Here is a 16,814-nt window from a genome sequence, read left to right as displayed (position 1 = left end):
CCATTTTGTGCTTGATAGAGAGTGGAACATCACAGAACAGAGGCTTCTGTGATTTGTGCTGTATTGTGTGACCTTTCCTTTTTGGGAACTATAGGAGAATTCTCTGCAAGCAAACTCATTTATCCTAAGGCTTGTATTGGCTGCCAGCTACCAGTTCAGATAATGGGTTCTTTTATTTTACCAATGAAAATTAGTGAATAAAAGAACTGAACAGCCTGCTTTGGTAAGCTTTTTTGATGCAAATTATTCAAGAACCCTGGAAATACAATGCATTTAAAAAGTTGTATCTTTCAAACTGCATCTATCTGACTTTCACCAAGCTCTTTCAAGAATTTCAGTTTTAACTCTACAGTGGTGAAGTGTTTTCAGCTCACAGGGAGTTAGGGGTTGAGAGCAGTTTTCCAATGAGGAAAAGTTGAAAAATATTCCCTTTTAAGTCATGTTGCAGATAAAATCCTAAATTAAATTAGAATGTGGACATGTGAGGATTTTAGAGAAGTTAGGCTGTGAATATATATTGCATATGCTTGTTTGCAGTAGCTGCCTGTGTACACCTTACCCCGTGTTAATGTAAGATAATTCATATTTGTCTGAGCAGCCCCCTGTTGTTGAAGGATATCTTCATTTCTGTGAGAGAATGAGTGCTTGTTTGTGTACCTATAGCCTTGAAATGCTAGCTGCTGTTTCACTCTGACCTTCTCAGAAAGGGCTGTCATTAGTAGCTCACAGTAGTTGAGTGAAAACTACTCCTGCTAGGTACAACATGTAGCCTCGTGTGTAAGAAAAGCTGATACAACTGATACATAATGATGAGACTGTGCTTGTACACACTAGGGTATGAGTTGTAAAGATCCCAAGTTCTGAAGTAGCAGAAGATGGGAATATTAGACTAGTTTTTTAGGCTGATTGAGTCAGCCTATCTCTGAAAACTGAGCATCTTACGTGGCTTCAGATTGATTAAATAAAGAAGAAAAATGGAACAGATTTGGCCCTGTTGCTGGATGTTCACAGTAATTAATCTTTCTTAGCAGTGAGCTGCACTTCAGTGTCGCTCGCGCCCATGATTGCAGATCAGAGAGACCCATCGATCACACATAGCTCATCAGTAAGGGTGATGGCTTTTGTTTTGACTGTATGACAAGTGATTCACCCCTCGTGTCTGCAAAGGTTAATGGTCAGTTGCATGAATTTCTTTCTTGCAGAGGTAACAACATGCTGTAGAACAGATTTTTTTCATCACTTTTGTAAAGAATATTTTTAAAGAATTTGAATTGATGGCAGCAAGTATGAAAAAGTTGTGATTGCCATCTTAGCTCCCCAGTATTTAATTTTACTCAGTCATTTCATAGTTAAGAAATGAGGATTAAAAAAAAAAATCCCACAGCTTCTACCAGGTGGTTAGACAGCAGAAGGACTGAGGCTTAGGAAAGAGATCAGCATGTCTGTTAATCTGTGAATTATCTTTCGTTAATAAAGAGGAAGAAGAGCTTGAAGTGCCTTTGGAGGGTCTTGGATTTCAGCAACAGGAGTCACGGCTTTGTCAGCAGATGAAAATGGCCACTGTTGCACCATCACCAGAGCCTGTTTGTTGGCAAGTGGAATCAGTGACCAGCACAAATTCGGGACATGTTTGTACCCAAGGTAGGAGCTTTTTGTGCTTCGGTGCTGAAAATTAGTTCTTCCTTGAATATCAGTCTGCAGAGATTGATGGATTAGATATGCATTAGTTGTGATGCATGTTACAGAGCTTCTCTGCTGCTTGCCTTCCAGTAAAGTATTTCAGAGTGTAGAGGCATTCTTGGCTATGTCACGGCTTCGTGGAGAAGTTCTTTGTAGTCCCTTGATGGTTATTCTCTTTGGTGCATGACTCACATACCAAGTACTGTAGCAGCAAAGCCAAATGAAATGCCTCCCAGTACTAGGCTGTTGTGCTATGTAGGTTGAGCTTCTTTGAAAGTAGAACTTTTCTATTAATCGAAATCTTACACAGGGCAATATGACAACACTTGATTATTGTACTGGAATATTTAGCAGAAGGAAATGATTTTTTGTGATAATCAGACTGAGTCAAATTAACATAAAAACCAGCATTACAGCAATTAATGCTTTCTATCCCTCCTCTACCTCCTTTCCAAGAGAAGTAGGAGTTGATATTTAGACTGGAAAAATGTAAAATTTGTATTTTTCAGACAGACATAAACGTAGATATTCATGTTCAGGGTATCTCTCTTTTTTTCTTATTTGTGAGAGATTATCTTCTGTCTGATTACTGCAACGTTTCTGGTACTCTGCTCTGAGCTGATTGTCTACAAATGGAGATGGGTCACTGACCTCGTTGGAAAGCTTCATCTGTTGTGGCAGTTCTTACATTCTTGTATACTGCTGAGAATATACAGTTCAATTTCAGATTCCCATAGTAGTCAGTGTAATGTTGTTTATTTTTCAGGATAGCATCAGGGATCTGGCATTTTATTTTGCCATGTTTAAGTAGCCTTGTCAATTCCAGAAGCCTTCAAAGAAAGATTTAACAAGACTGAATCCAAAAAAATGTATATTAAAACACCTGTTATTACTATGCATCTGGGATGATCTGTTTTCATTCACACAAACTTTAAAAAAAAATCCACTTGAAGCATCATTATTAGTAAAATATCAATAAATATATGCTAAATACTCAGATTGAATATGAAAGCATTGTCTCCTGCTGATTATTGTTGCATATGTATTGTTTTGTGATAGAGCCTAAGGAAGGGCCAGATCCTTCTTTGTCTCATGAGATGGGCCCTTTCTTAGCAACTTTGGGTGGTGAAGACAAGAATCGTTGTTGAGGAGTATGTAGAGATGACATGATGGTGCTAATCAGCGTGGTGTACAGCAACATGAGCACACCAAGGAGCTGGCTTCTTTGCTGACATGATACCTAACGATTTTTTATGACAGAATTTGAAGAGAGTAATGAGGAAGTGTTGACAGATATTACTGTGTAATTTTCTTAGCTTGTGAGGACGGTAGTGGAAACTACAAAGACCTTGTTTGAAAACGTAGCCGACTGAGGGGGGATCTTGACAATATGAATTGATAGGAAATAGGAGCTGACATTTCAGTTATTAAAAAGACAACTCCATAGTGGAGGGAGTTTATAAAAGACTTAAGTAAAAGTAAGTAGCTTTATTTGGTGTATTACAGAATGGGGAACCAGTTAAAGAATGCAAAGGTAAGATAATTGCATCTGCAGTGAGTGAGAAAATGGTATTTGGGGGAGCCTTTAATCTAGATGTAGGTGGGTCAGTGCAGTATTACCACTTTAATGCTTGGTTTAAATAGACTGGGTGTCTGCTGCCCAGAAAGATTTTTTTTAATTATTATTGATTTCCAGTTGCCATTATGGAATCCTGAGGCGCTTTGTTCTTCTGGTTCTGAATCATAATTAAAGCAAAACTTGAAGAAAGACCTTTTGAGCTAGCCATATGTCTGACAATCAGCTGCTCCCTCTTCTTTGACATCTGAAATCCTACACAGCTTCCTAACATGTTTTTCTTATTATTTTCTGTTTAGCCTCCAGTTCCAAGCCTGAACTCAGCTCCAGTTCACAGACTTTGGGAAGTCAGCAGAACAAGACAGATGGCACCCGAGTAAAAACTCGCGTTCTGCCCAACATGCCAAAGCTTTTCATACCTTCATCTGTCACCAAATTTCCACCTGAGATCACTGTCACTCCACCCACTCCCACCCTCCTTTCTCCAAAGGGCAGCATTTCAGAAGAGACCAAGCAAAAATTAAAGGTAATAAAAGGGAAACAGTAATTTTTTGGCTTATTGTTTTTATCTTAACTCGCCCCTCAATAAAATACTCGTGCGAAAGGAGCAACTGTCCCTGTCCCCAGTTCATAACCAGAAGTAGCATAAATAGTGGAAGACCCATGCCTGTCACTGCTCAAGAAGCATTTGGATAATGCCTTAATGCTCTAACTTTTGTCAGCCCTGATGTAGTCAGATAGCTGGACTTGGTGGTCTTTGTATGTCACTTCCAACAGAACTATTCTGTTTTGTTCTAAGAGGCTAGCTATTATTAACAGGATTCAGCTTTTAAGAAGTGGTGAAATTCCTGCCATGGTTGGCATCGGAGCTATCCTAGTCTGTATCCCTTTCTTGGGAATTAAACAGAATTATCAAAATGTGTGAGGGAGTTAGTGCAGCAATTACAATTCTTCCTTTAGTGAAAGCTACTGGAATAGTGACTATGGGGAGACCTACTGGTTAATGTTATGTAGTTTCACATTAGGTTGCCATATCCTTTATGGAAGTAAGAGGGCTTTGGAATGTGACGGAATAGCAACCAGTTGGCTTTTATCCCTGTGCTCATGGGTTTATCCTGACTATTTAGCAATATATTCTCTCTCTCTCTTTTTGGGATCAGTCTGCTATTTTGTCTGCTCAGTCCGCAGCGAATGTAAAGAAGGAGAGCCTTTGTCAGCCAGCTTTGGAAATCTTAGAGACCTCAAGCCAGGAGTCCTCACTGGAAAGTGATACTGATGAAGATGATGACTACATGGACATATGAATGAATTCTGGCCATCAACACCAACCATATAACCATTCTTGTTGCCAACATCTCTGGCAGTCCAAACATCCTCGTTGGCATTACTCACCATTTAATCTGCATCGAGTTCTTCACTTTCATTACCTTTGTTATCACCACTACCACTTGTATTGCCTTCAAAATCTTCGCCATTTTCCCCATCATGGTGCTTAACAGAAGAAAAACGATTGTTTACCAGGCAGTTAATTCATTTGGACCACACCGTCACCTTTAACTTCAGTAAATGCAAGGATTTGGGTTTTTTTAGCTGCAACTGACATCCCTGTACTGTTTTTGCTTCTTCAACCAGAGCCTTGGGATTCAATCCAATAGCTCTTTTCTATATCATTTTCTTCCTTTTAGTTGTCTTTTTACGTTTTTGCCATTAGTTAAGTTTTTCTCCCAATAATTCAACAGTGGAATCTCTGTCTGGTCTTGCCATGATTAGTCCTAGCTCCTTTCAAGGTGAATGGAGTAGAAAAAGTTTGCTGAGCTGGTAGAGGATTTAATTTTATTAAGGAAGTCTGTTGTGGGGTGAAAAGGGTGAGCGGACAGGCTGTCAGCTGCTTGGCACAGTTGTGTGCTTTGCTGGAATTTGTCTCGGTGTCAGTAGGCAAAGAACCAGCTTATCTAGGCAGACAGAGAGCTTGGCCTCCTGTTTGTGCTCATTTCACACCAATGTATGAGGTCCAGCAGAAATTACCAACCTGAATGTTGGCTTAACGAACTGATCCTTCCAGAATTGTCTTACAGTCCTTTCTCTTCTGATGCCTTGGACAAGCATTTTGAATTGGGGGCTAGATGATATTTTTATGGTGGTATTGAAAAAGACTCAAGATTTCAGTACCGTTTCAGTAACGTCTGTTTTTTACAGAATGACATGAAAAGGTGTTTTTTATCTATCTGCAGAGGGACTGCTCACAGTTATTTATATGAGAAAATAATGGTAACAAAGACCTTTTTTTTTACTGAATATTACCTTTGTAAAATAATGAATGCAATCCATGCAAAAAAAGCCTACGTCACACTATATATACACACACATGTGCTCACACATACATATATATGTCTGTGTACATATATGTATGTATGTATATGAAAAAAGGAAATGCATACAGCTTGCCATGTTGGATTTCTTTGTGTTTGGGGGAGGTGGTTTTCTGTAAAATGCAGAGCTTTGTATAAACTTTTGTTTTTTTCTAATAAAGCTGAAATGTACCTACTGCTTCCTCTGTTCATCTGAGAGGGCAAGGTGCCATGGTTCTGGCAGACGTTCTGCTCCTCCCTTCCTTTTGGGGAGAGGGTAATGGAGTGAGGGGGGGGAGAAATCCTCTTTCTTTTCTGAAGACTTCCAGAAATCTTAGGATGGATTTGGTCTTGTGTGACCCTGAGCCGAGCCAGCAGTGCTGCCAAGAATGCATGCAGTGGGCTCACTTCCCTACTGAGACATGATCTGAATTCTTTTTCGTCTGAGTGTCTTTGAATACTGATGAACAACGCAGGGAAGAAGACACGGTGAATGTGATGACATGGGAAGAATACTTCAGTGTATGCCCCAGCATTTAATCTGCTTTTGCAACGGTCATTCATTTGCTGTAAGAATAATGAATGGATCCTGGATAAAAAGAAGCATGGTCAAACAAAATATTGCAACTTTATTCTCACACTCAGTGCTCTTTGTTTTGAACAAAATGTCATTTTTAGTGTTTCCATCTTGAGCATATTAGCAGTTGCTCCTGAGACTTGTTCACTTACTGCAAGTGATAGGTGAGCTGGATGCAAATGATGTGGGGAAGATCACAGTAACTGAACGGTAAAAGCAAGTGGGTATTTTCAGTAGTAATATGTTGTCAGTGTTTGTTTGCTCGTTAATTTGCTGTAAGTTATTGTAAACACGATGTATAGCATATTGTGTAGTGATTGAGTGGTGTTTGCCTAAGTAGCATTAGAAAATCAGGAATTATATTTGCTGCTGCAGAAGATAGCATGGAAAAAATAGAAATCAGCTTTTTATGAGGAATGGAAGACAACATGGATACCTCGTTCTAAATGGTGCTCTTTCACTCAAGTACATTTAGTGGCTAACGTGCATTCGTAATGATTTTAAATTCATAGGTCTTTGCTTGTAGCATTGGCTTGAGGTATGAAGGCTGAACATTAGATTGTGTTACATGAATTTGCCCATTGAAATTGATAGTTTTTCTTTATTCTTCTCAACATTTTCCTTCTTTCTCCCTCCCAGTGCTTGTTAATGTGCATGATCTTGATCTTCCTTTGATTTCTAGCCCTTCTTTTTTGAGAAGGGTTTAATGTTTTGTTGAAGAAAAATTAGTAAGTGAAGCTGTTCAAGTCAGCTAACAGAGCTGAATGTTGTTGATCTATCTTAAATCCTATATTCAGAAGTTTTATCTGATTTTCTCTTGTTTTAATCTTTTGTTCCCATTATGGTGTCAGGTAGCTGGATGGCTTTTTGTCAATCCCAGGAAGTTACTGAGATTGGTGTGACCATACAGGCCACCTCCTGCAGATCTTGTTCTTCTGCCAGCGGCTAAATGGTGCGTTGTTTGACGTGACAGGGCAGCTTCCACAGTGGGAATTACTGCTGATCTGTGCTAAAGGAACCATTCGTTTTGTTTATGTGAAATTGTAAAATGGTGGAATGGCTTGGATTGGAAGGGATCTCGAGGATCATCAAGTTCCAAACCGCCTGCTGCAGGTGTGTTGCCAACCACTAGATCAAATACAAGATCAGGTTGATCAAGCCCCCATCCAGCCTGGCCTTGAACACCTCCAGGAATGGGGCATCCACACTCTGGGCAACTTTTTCCAGCATTTCAATGCTCTCTCAGTGAAGAAATTCCCCTGATGTCTAATGTAAATCTTCTCTCCTTGAGCTTGAAATCATTTCCCTTGTCCTATCACTATCTACCCATTTAAATAGTTGATTTCCCTCCTGTTTATAATCTCCCTTTAAATATTGGAAGGCCGTAATGAGGTCTCCTCACAGCTTTCTTTTCTCCAGGCTGAACAAGCCCAGCTCCCTCAGCCTGTCTTCATAGGAGAGGTGTTCCAGCCTCAGATCATCTTTGTGGCCCTGCTCTGCACCTTCTCTAACAGCTCCACGTCTTTCCTGTTTTGGGACCTGGACCTGGACACAGTACTCCAGATGGGGCAGAGCAGAAAGGGGCAATCGCCTCCCTTGCTCTGCTGGCGACCCCTTTTCTGATGCAGCCCATAGGAACCATGTTCTGGAGAGAAGATGCCAAAATGCTTGGATGCACTGCATATTGTAACATATGTTTGTCTCAAGCACGCTGCCTAAAGTTATTTTGGAGAAAGATCTTCAAATCCTGTGCAAACAGAAATATTCACTTAATATAGCATCCTCTGAAGCCGACAGTTTAGTTTTGTGACATTTTCAAGCAGAAAAAAAAAGCCTTATTGTAAAACTGCGATGAATTAGTGATGAGTTGAGTAATTTCTTTGATTTCAACCTAATTCTAGTTATTTTACCTTGACATCTTCAAGCATCGGCAAGATCAGACTTCTGACTCCTTCCTTTCAGTATTGCAGATCAATTGTAAACACAACAGCTATCTACAGGACTTACTGGATAACCACTGCTTCTGAAATTTGTGTTCCCAGATGTCTTTGTGATGTAGTGCCAGACAAATAAATGGCTGCTACTGAAGTATACTGCTCCTGTATATGTATATATATGTGTGTGTGTAGTTGTCTTTTTCCTGTGAGGCTGAAGGGAAAAGCATGTCTGGCACCTAAAGGAAACATAAAGGTAAGTTCTGTGTTAAGAAGCTGTTTTTTTGTCATGTGCAGCCAAAAATCTTTTATAGGTTAGTGCTTTAACATCGGAAGACCTTTAAAGATAGAAATGTTTGCCAAATAAAATACATCATCCAACTGAAAGTTCATTTTTGTCCAGAACGCTTGCAGCTAGAAAACTGAGCAGATCTGCAGGTGCTGTGGTTAGAAACGATTTCCCACTGAAACAGATACAGAAAGAAAAAGTAGTTTTCTTATTACCTGCTTCCTGCATGGTGGGTTTTTTTTTCCTTACTTTATCATAATAAGTCTTGTGTGTATAGCAGTGAAGTAACTGTCTTGTAAGCTGAATTGTAAGCTTCAGTGCTTCCTAAATCATCTACAGACCAACTAGGTGGGAGCAAGGGAAGGCTTCTACTTCCTTTCTTCTTCTTTTTTTTGGGTTTTTTTTTTTTTTTTTTTTTGCCAGTACTTAATTAAAATCAAATCCTATTGGCTGCTGACAACCCAACCTTTGAGACATCTGGGCAGACAGCAAGTAAACGTTTGTTTTAAAAAGTGGGGAAAAAAATAATTTCACTCGGATGTTGAGAGTCACTTGTGCATGGTTGTTATGTTCCCTGTGCTGTTATTGGCACTGGTTTTACATACAGTAAAGAATCTTGCACTGATTGGTTTTTTAAGGCATGTAGCACCAGGAGTTGGCTGTGCTTAATGCAGTTTCATTTCCTGGCACAAGAACTGCATCATCTGCAGGTGATTGAGAGCATCAGAAATTTCTGACATGGGGACTGGTGTGTTGTTTTTTTTTTAATATTTATTTATGTATTTGGGGTTTTTTTGTTGTTGTTGTTGTTTGTTTCATTTTGTTTTTAATTAGAGTGAGATTTTCTCATAAATAATGAAATTAATATCTTTTGCATCCAAAATAAGCACTGTATGGTCAGGGAGGAAGGGACCAGGAAAAGATGAGGAAGGCACAGCAGCTGAAGCTGAAGACAGAGTGGACTGACTGGCAGCAGAGGAGCTAGGTGAGAACAGACCAACTCTTACTATTGAGGGTGTGATCACGCTGCCATGGAGTTCAACACTGCTTTTGGTATTGGTGATAATATTCTTGAGGATGATGGGAAAACCCGTGGCATATGCAGCTTGCATGCAGCTCCACACAAACTTCATTCAGGCACTGACAGTCCTTAAGGAAAAGGGTGGCCAAGTAAGTGAGCTGGGATGCTCAGAAGAAAAGGTAGCAGGCATCATTCTTAGTGATGTAAAACTGGAATGCAAGAGCCTTGTTCCTGTCTCTGAAGACGATGGTAAGAGCCTTAGTGCAGATGTTGAGTGCCAGTTGCCATCTTTCTCTAGAGGAGTAGGAAGACACTAATGTGGTTTTGAAGCCTGTGTTACTGTTTTGGAAGTAACTCTGGGGCACTTGTGCTGCTGGCTGCACTAGCCCAAATTAAGCCTTTGTGAGAGCTGCCCTGTGGCACAGTACAGCGGCGTTGCAAAGGAGCACAGACCAGATCTGAGCTTTGTTGGCTTCTGGAGAATGACTGTTACTCACCTGTGTTACTGTTCTGTGGGAACCTTGCTCTGGATTTCTTTTGGCCACTGGTGACCCTTAGGAAGAATCAGTCTTAGAGCACATATATACAGAACACTCACTTTTTGTTTTTTGCTGCACTACCCACAAGCCTTCTATATAGCAAGCATATGAGCTGTTTGCCACGTCTTCATTTCCATGCCTGCAGAGGCTCAGATGCAACCTCACAGCACTGTAGGTATGGATGCAAAAGCACTTTCCTGTGTATTAACTCCAGAATATTTTCTGTCCTATGAATGGGTGATGATGATGAAATGTTGTGTGTGAACAAAAACAAGACACGTGGCAGGCCTGGCTGGAAGGCCATCCAAGGGCATCAGGGCATCTCTGTAGACATGCCCAGCATTTGTCCTGTGCTGCTCAGAAGTTACACTCGCTGCTGTCTTAGCGCTAGAGGGTGCCCTAGGACAGGGAAAAATGAAAAAAGGAAGGAGCTGTCTTTAAATTTCTGAGAAACGAATTTACATTGCTGGTTTTGACCTTAGGTGCTTCCAAGGGCCTTCCACAGTTCTACTAACCCATATGTCCTTTTTGTACATGTATGGTCTGATTCCAAGCAAAGGAATGGAGAATCCTCATAATTGTAGAGTGTTCTGTCTCTCATTCATGATCATAGCAAAAACAAACAGACCACCACCAATAATTCTGATAATACAGTTAGCAAAAAACACCCAGAAAGGTACATGCTCACTCTGTTACTAATATGACAACTCTAGCATGAAAACAGATGCACTCTGTGCTTTCTTTTCATATTAAATCTATAGCAAGAAGAAAATATATTTCTATAGTCTTGTGCTAAAAGGCTCAAACAGTGCTTTTAGCTTTATCATTGTCAGTCCTGATTAATTTCACCTGGTTCATTACAGTAGCATGGGGTTTGTGTCACTGTAACCTGCACCTGGTGGATAAGTGATAGATGTGTAGCTCACAGAGCTGTAAACTGTTTTGAGTTAGTTCCATTAAAGAAAATCTTAATTAAGGGCAAAAGCTCATGTGAGAATGAGGAAAGAAATATGGAGCTTTTAAGCTTGAAACAGTCTGGTATAACAATCTCTGTTACCTACAGTAGTCAGGAGCTGAGGTCAAGCACTGTAGTCATCTTGCAGAGGTGTGCATGAAATAGGGCAGTGAGATGTAATTGGGGCTGTGAACTGACTGCAGAATCAGGAAAACAATCTTCTACCCTGGGGAAAAGGAAAATCACACTTCTGCCCGCATTTAGGAGCTATCTGTGCAACTAAATGATTGTATATATATCTTAGTACAAAAGCATTCAATTATGTAATCCCAGTGGGAGGAATACTTCACAATGTCTAAGCACATTGTCATATTAAAGGAAAGTGCCTGTCTAAAGCTAAGTCAACAAATGTGTTAAAAAGCAGCTTTTGCTGTGAGATCAGTCACTGATACCCCCTTCCACTTCTTTCTCAGCCTATTTTTTCTCTCCCTTTTCAAAGACCCAGTAAATTCAAGAATAAATTGAATCTAAATCAGTAAACATGGTAGAAGCATATGGGAACCAAACTGGAATGGGATTAACTTTATTTTAGTTAGTAATATTATTCTGGCTACAACTGTAAGGTCAAGAGTCAGTTTTTTAGACACAGTACTTCCTGTGTGAATACTTAATTGTTATTCTTAATGTATAACTCCAGTTAGCTTAAGAACCTGGCTATGTATTCACTTTCTTTTCTTTTTGCTTGTTAAAGGTTTCAGATATGGAGGGCTGTTCACAAGAAATGATTTACAACTGAGTTTAATTTGCAAATAGGCATTGCATGAGTCATTATCTAATGTTGCACTGAACACATATTGTTCAACAGCAATTAGAAAGGATAATGTCTGAACTGCAAAGCTTCGTTCTTTACAAGGGAATCAGAGAACACTTCTAATGGAAGTCACACTGGAGATACAGTTTCCTTATGTTATACACCCAAATGCTTAAACAGAGTAATTTTCTCATCTGAATATATGCTTCTAATACAGTGTTACTCCTTCAGTACTGTTGCAGTGATCATTTTCTCTTAAGAGCTGAACTAGATGTATTCTCAAAGAATAGTTAATTTGTTAATTGAATCAACATGTAAAAGCACCATGCCATTTGAATGTTGAAAAGCTTTGGTTTGAATATGAAAATGTGTCAGATTGGAATGTCTAGGCTTACATTAGATTTCCATCAGATTGAAGTGGGTGGGAAAAATATTAAGGTCTAGAAATTAATAGTGAAATTGATTGAGCTTGCAACATCAATTTGCAATGCTCAAGTAGTCAGTTCAAGTTCAAACAAGAGTGCTGCTGTGACTCTCCCAATAGATATCACTGCTGGGAGCACTTCCTGTGTTCAACAGCAGATGGGCTTTCCTGGGACCACAACAAAGCATCTGACGTGTTGTCTCACAGCAAGCAGTGATGCTACAAGATGGTATTTCAGTCTGGCTTTTGTGAACGTAATAATGGCTTGGAATTAGATGTTGAAGTATTGCTGCAAATAGAAGTTGAAGAGCTTTAAATTGGTAACACGGATGCTGTTACCTTTTGCTTTAAAGAGCACAACGTCTGGTTGTTTAAATCCCTCCATGTCAACTACTGCCTGCCCCATAGTTTCAGGTGTGTCCCCGTTCAGCTGGGCTGACAGGTGCTGAGGCAGCCTGAGCCCTGCAGCTCTCCCTCTGCAGGACATGGGCCGACTCGGGCTGAGCTCCATGGACATGTGTGTTGGCAGCTGTGAAGAGGCAGACACAAGGGCCTTTAACAACTGCACATAATTCACATGACTGCTCTGGAAACGTTACTATCTGTATTAATGAGTTCACTTTCAGATAACTGAAAATTGCAGTGAAATGTGAGACGAATGGTGTGTTCATATATGCACTGCCATAACACCCCGTGTTTACCCCTTTAAACACAGAGCTTTGTACAATCCCAGTGAAAATCAGAAATATTTACAGCAGTATTGAAGCGCTCCATTTGTATGTGTGGTCCTGCTTCAGTAGTAACTGAGATCCAAAGGCAGCATAGAATCATAGAATCACCAAGGTTGGAAAAGACCTAAAAGATCATCCAGTCCAACCGTTCACCCATCACCAATAGCTCCCACTAAACCATGTCCCTCAACACAACATCCAGCCTGTGATCCAGCACAGTGCATCAACTGCTGTGATATCTGAACTCTGAAGACAAATGGAAAAGTAGCTGCAAAGAATATGAAAATATTCTTAACAGATTTGATGAAACATGAAGAGAAATGATACTTCCTAATCTGAGGAATCTGCTGGGGAAAATGAAGAGAGGAGGAGGAGAATATTTTGTCTGATTCAGCAACGCACTGAAATATAATTCCAGTTGATTTCAATGAAGATAAGCAAAGATTATCATCAGCTTCTGTTTGCCCATCAGTTCACTCTGTAAACTCAAAGGCTTTACAGAGGTATTTCTGCAGGTAGAATTTCCCTTGAAAACAGGTGCTTTACAATGAACTGACTTAGCTTCTTTAGTACTGGCAACTCAAAAGTTTACAGTTGCCTGCTGAAAAATGCCAAACAGGAATGGAAATGTATGTGCTGATTAAAACAAAAACATGTGGAAAAACGAGTGCCTACGAGGAAGAGGACAGAGTGTGGTAGGGTGTGTAAATAAAAAGGCAATGCAACCTGAGGTTTTGGTAGCAAATCAATCCGAATAAACAGGAACAAGCTATGATTTTGAAATTGCTCTGCATTAATCTGGAATTAGTACTAAATTTCTTCCCTTCATGGCTGTGGCATATAGATTAGCATTGGAGAGCCAATCTACAATCATCATCGACATAAATTCCAGAAATGAAATCATAAAAGAAAGTTCTGCGTAGCGCTGCTTGTCTTTGTGGGATCCCTGGAGCAGCCTTTATTGGGAATATCCTTTTCTTGGGCAGTGTTCTCCCCCATTCCCTGTGGTTGGTGTTATTCCTGCAAGGAAATCCTGCTTTTCATGTTGAGTGCATAGAAATTGGACTGCAGCACCCCTGCAGCTGAGCAAGAGCAATAGAGGAAGCCACCTGAGTTTTGTCACAGTGGATAAAGCACAACTTTCCACGAATAGAATCCTGGAGAAGACCAGCAAGTGCCCACTCCTGCAATCTGAGCATGATGAGGTTTTGGAGGGTCAATTCCTCCATGTTCCCCTTTCCCTATGTGAAATTTCCTGTGTCTCATAGCCATTTAACAGTATGTTACTACCATCCATTATGTCCTTATTCTCTTTTAGTTGAAAGAGATGTTTCTGAAATTCCTCAGTCCCTGTGACTGAATTTGAGAGTTAATGCCAATGGAATTAGCACACTGCCTCTGTTGAGTGGTCTCCTGTGGCTATATAAACATCAAGGTGACACATTTCCAAAGCAGATGATGTTACTGCTGTGATACCATTATTTCAAGAATATTTCTTAATGCCTAAATGTCACTGATTTGATATTTTAGATTTGGATTTAGATTTGATATTTTATCTGGTGGAGGATGATGTTATATGGAGGATATATGCTTAGCAAAAAGAGATAGTTTTGCTACTTAATTTTTGCTGAATTTTGATTTACTTATTGAAGAAAATCTATGATGTTGGCTTGACGTGGAAGGGATTTATCCATGAGAATGGAAATATTTTGAAGTTTATTTAAGCTGACCTCTTATAGGCAAACATATTTCAATGACAGTTCTATTAAGAGAACTAAATCAGTTTCTGAAGTAGGTCACCTGAAAAAGCTGGAACAGAACAGACTCCAGGAAACCTGGGATCCTTCAGCCTGGGGAGGGTTTGCTGGAGAAGTCATTTCCCACACCAGCTTCTTCCTTTAGCATAACTTCCAACTCTGAACAGAAATAGACTGAGGCTTGGATGCCTTTGGTATGTTGCTGGGTAGGACCTTGGTAAGATGACACTTTGTTTTAACTTTGAGGTTAGCAAACAAGTGATGAGACCAAGTTAGATGGCTGTGGTAATCCCACTGCAGGCTCATCATAGCCTCATCTAATGCAGGTGAGAAATAGCTAACCATGAAGGTTGCTCAGAAAGTATTTTGTTGGTTTTTTTTCCCTTCTTTCACAAAATTACTGATAATGGCCACTCTACAGAAGATATGGTCACTCAGTACGTACAGATAACATTAACGATTTGATTTATTACCAGTTCCTGATCCTCCCTTCAAATGGATTAAGAACCTGTATTTCTGCAACTGAATTTTCATTTGTCTTCAGGTAAGGAAAAAATTCATTCAGTACATGAGTTAAATTAGAACCTTTAATCTAATATGTTTCCTCCCCAGTATCCCTTATGATGTGAGTTTTGCTTCTCTGCAGTCACCTTTAATCAGTGACTCTGCAGGCTTGCTCTGTGCTGGTCAGAGCCCAGAACTCAGCTGCTGAAACATGGGAAGAGAGTCTCAAGTGGAGCCCGCTTAACAGGCAAAGAGAGACACGTCCCTCTCCTATGCTGTGCAAAATGATTGAGCAAAACTGCTTCTGGAAAAAAGGGCTGTCATTTGCAAAATTGAATCTGGAACTTTTGTGAACATTAGGACTGAAAAAGAAGAGAAGGAGGCATTATCCATTTCAGCTCTTTGTCAAGAGAGCTGCCCTGGCTTGCATTCCTCAAAGACTGCTTTTTGGCACAGGGTATGGTCTGCTTCTGGATGGTTCATAGTTAACAAAAAGAAAAGAAAGTTGTGATGGAAGCAGGGAAGAGCTGCCCATAGCAGGAGTTAGTCAATACGTAGAGAATGACTCCGTGAGTCATGGATGCTGTGCATTTGGATATCCTAAGTGGGTATGGTTAGTGTAAACTGAAGTGCTTTTTCTCCCTTGAGGGCTGTTAGCAGCTCTCTAAAAGCAGAGAGGAGAGCAGCTAGTAAAGTTGGTGCTTCAGAATTGCAGTGAAAGTGCTTTCATCCATGGATCAATCTTTTGTCAGCCCTAACACAACGGCTGATGGCTGCAGTGTATCTCCACTGTCACCAAAAGGCACTTCTTGGGAAACGAAGCCCTGAGGCTCAATAACATGTCACCTGTCCCATCTCTAGCCTTTTCTGCAAGTGGGGGCAAGGACTGCTCTGCCAGCCTCAGCAGCATTTAGACTGCAGGCATGCCTCTCTTGGGAGTAACGTCTGGGCATTTGTGGAATATAAAGTGTGGAAATACGGGCTTTTATTTCTGTAAATGCTTGGCTAGGTACAAAAGCTGATGGCAGGACCCCTGAGCCCAGCAAGAGGATACCAATGGTGAAGCACACACATGCTTTCTGTTCTCCTCTGTCTTACCTTTTATTTTTCCCCTTCTTTCATTCTACCCTCACTTTCCCATACGTTTCTCCCCCATCTACTCACTTTTTCTTCCTCTCTCTTATTTTTTTAAACAACAGGAGATATGGAGCCCTTCTTTTCTGGGGGTCTTCAGGAAACATGTCCACACATGGCTCACAGCACCAGTGCTGAACAGGCACCAGCCTTACAACAGCTGCAGCTCTGGCCAACAGCAAAGACCACCAGTTTTAATGCCAGGTAGGATAAAGTGGTCCATCATCTGAGTCACCTAATATGCTCGAGGTTTTGTCACCTCAGATTGTAGTAATCTAGTTTTGTATATACATTGAGACCTAAATATGTAGCAAAAAGCTCTGTGGGGAAAATTCAGTGTTATTGCCATAGTTTATTTCCAGTTAATTGACATGTTTGGTGTTTCACCTCTGGGGTCCTCTAAAATAACTTGGGCAGCTTTGCAATATATTGGTGTATGATGCGAGCAAATTATGTCGATGCAGAGACGGAGCTAAGGTCCCAGAGTGAAATGAAGATGAAGGGAATGGGGGAAGAGGAAGGCTCATTTCCCTC

General features: G+C 40.3%; 1 protein-coding gene across 6 annotated transcripts in view; it reads left to right on the top strand.

Annotated features, from left to right (window-relative positions):
• The window catches only part of CABIN1 (calcineurin binding protein 1), a 92,754-nt gene extending 86,958 nt beyond the window's left edge, over positions 1-5,796 (top strand). For 5 of the 6 annotated variants that reach the window (XM_048963882.1, XM_048963880.1, XM_048963879.1 and 2 more), the window contains exons 36-38: positions 1,477-1,641; positions 3,556-3,782; positions 4,417-5,796. In XM_048963882.1, coding sequence (XP_048819839.1) covers positions 1,477-1,641; positions 3,556-3,782; positions 4,417-4,560 — 536 coding nt within the window. In that variant the 3' untranslated portion in view covers positions 4,561-5,796. The remainder of the gene's footprint in view (positions 1-1,476; positions 1,642-3,555; positions 3,783-4,416) is intronic. The other variant, XM_048963883.1, reaches the window with a different exon arrangement.
• The last annotated feature ends 11,018 nt before the right edge of the window (positions 5,797-16,814 follow it).

The sequence above is a fragment of the Lagopus muta genome, chromosome 17 (genome assembly GCF_023343835.1).
Source record: "Lagopus muta isolate bLagMut1 chromosome 17, bLagMut1 primary, whole genome shotgun sequence".
In the NCBI taxonomy this organism is placed as follows: domain Eukaryota; kingdom Metazoa; phylum Chordata; class Aves; order Galliformes; family Phasianidae; genus Lagopus; species Lagopus muta.
Note: the sequence above shows the minus strand (reverse complement) of the source record. Positions and strands in the feature narration are given on the sequence as shown.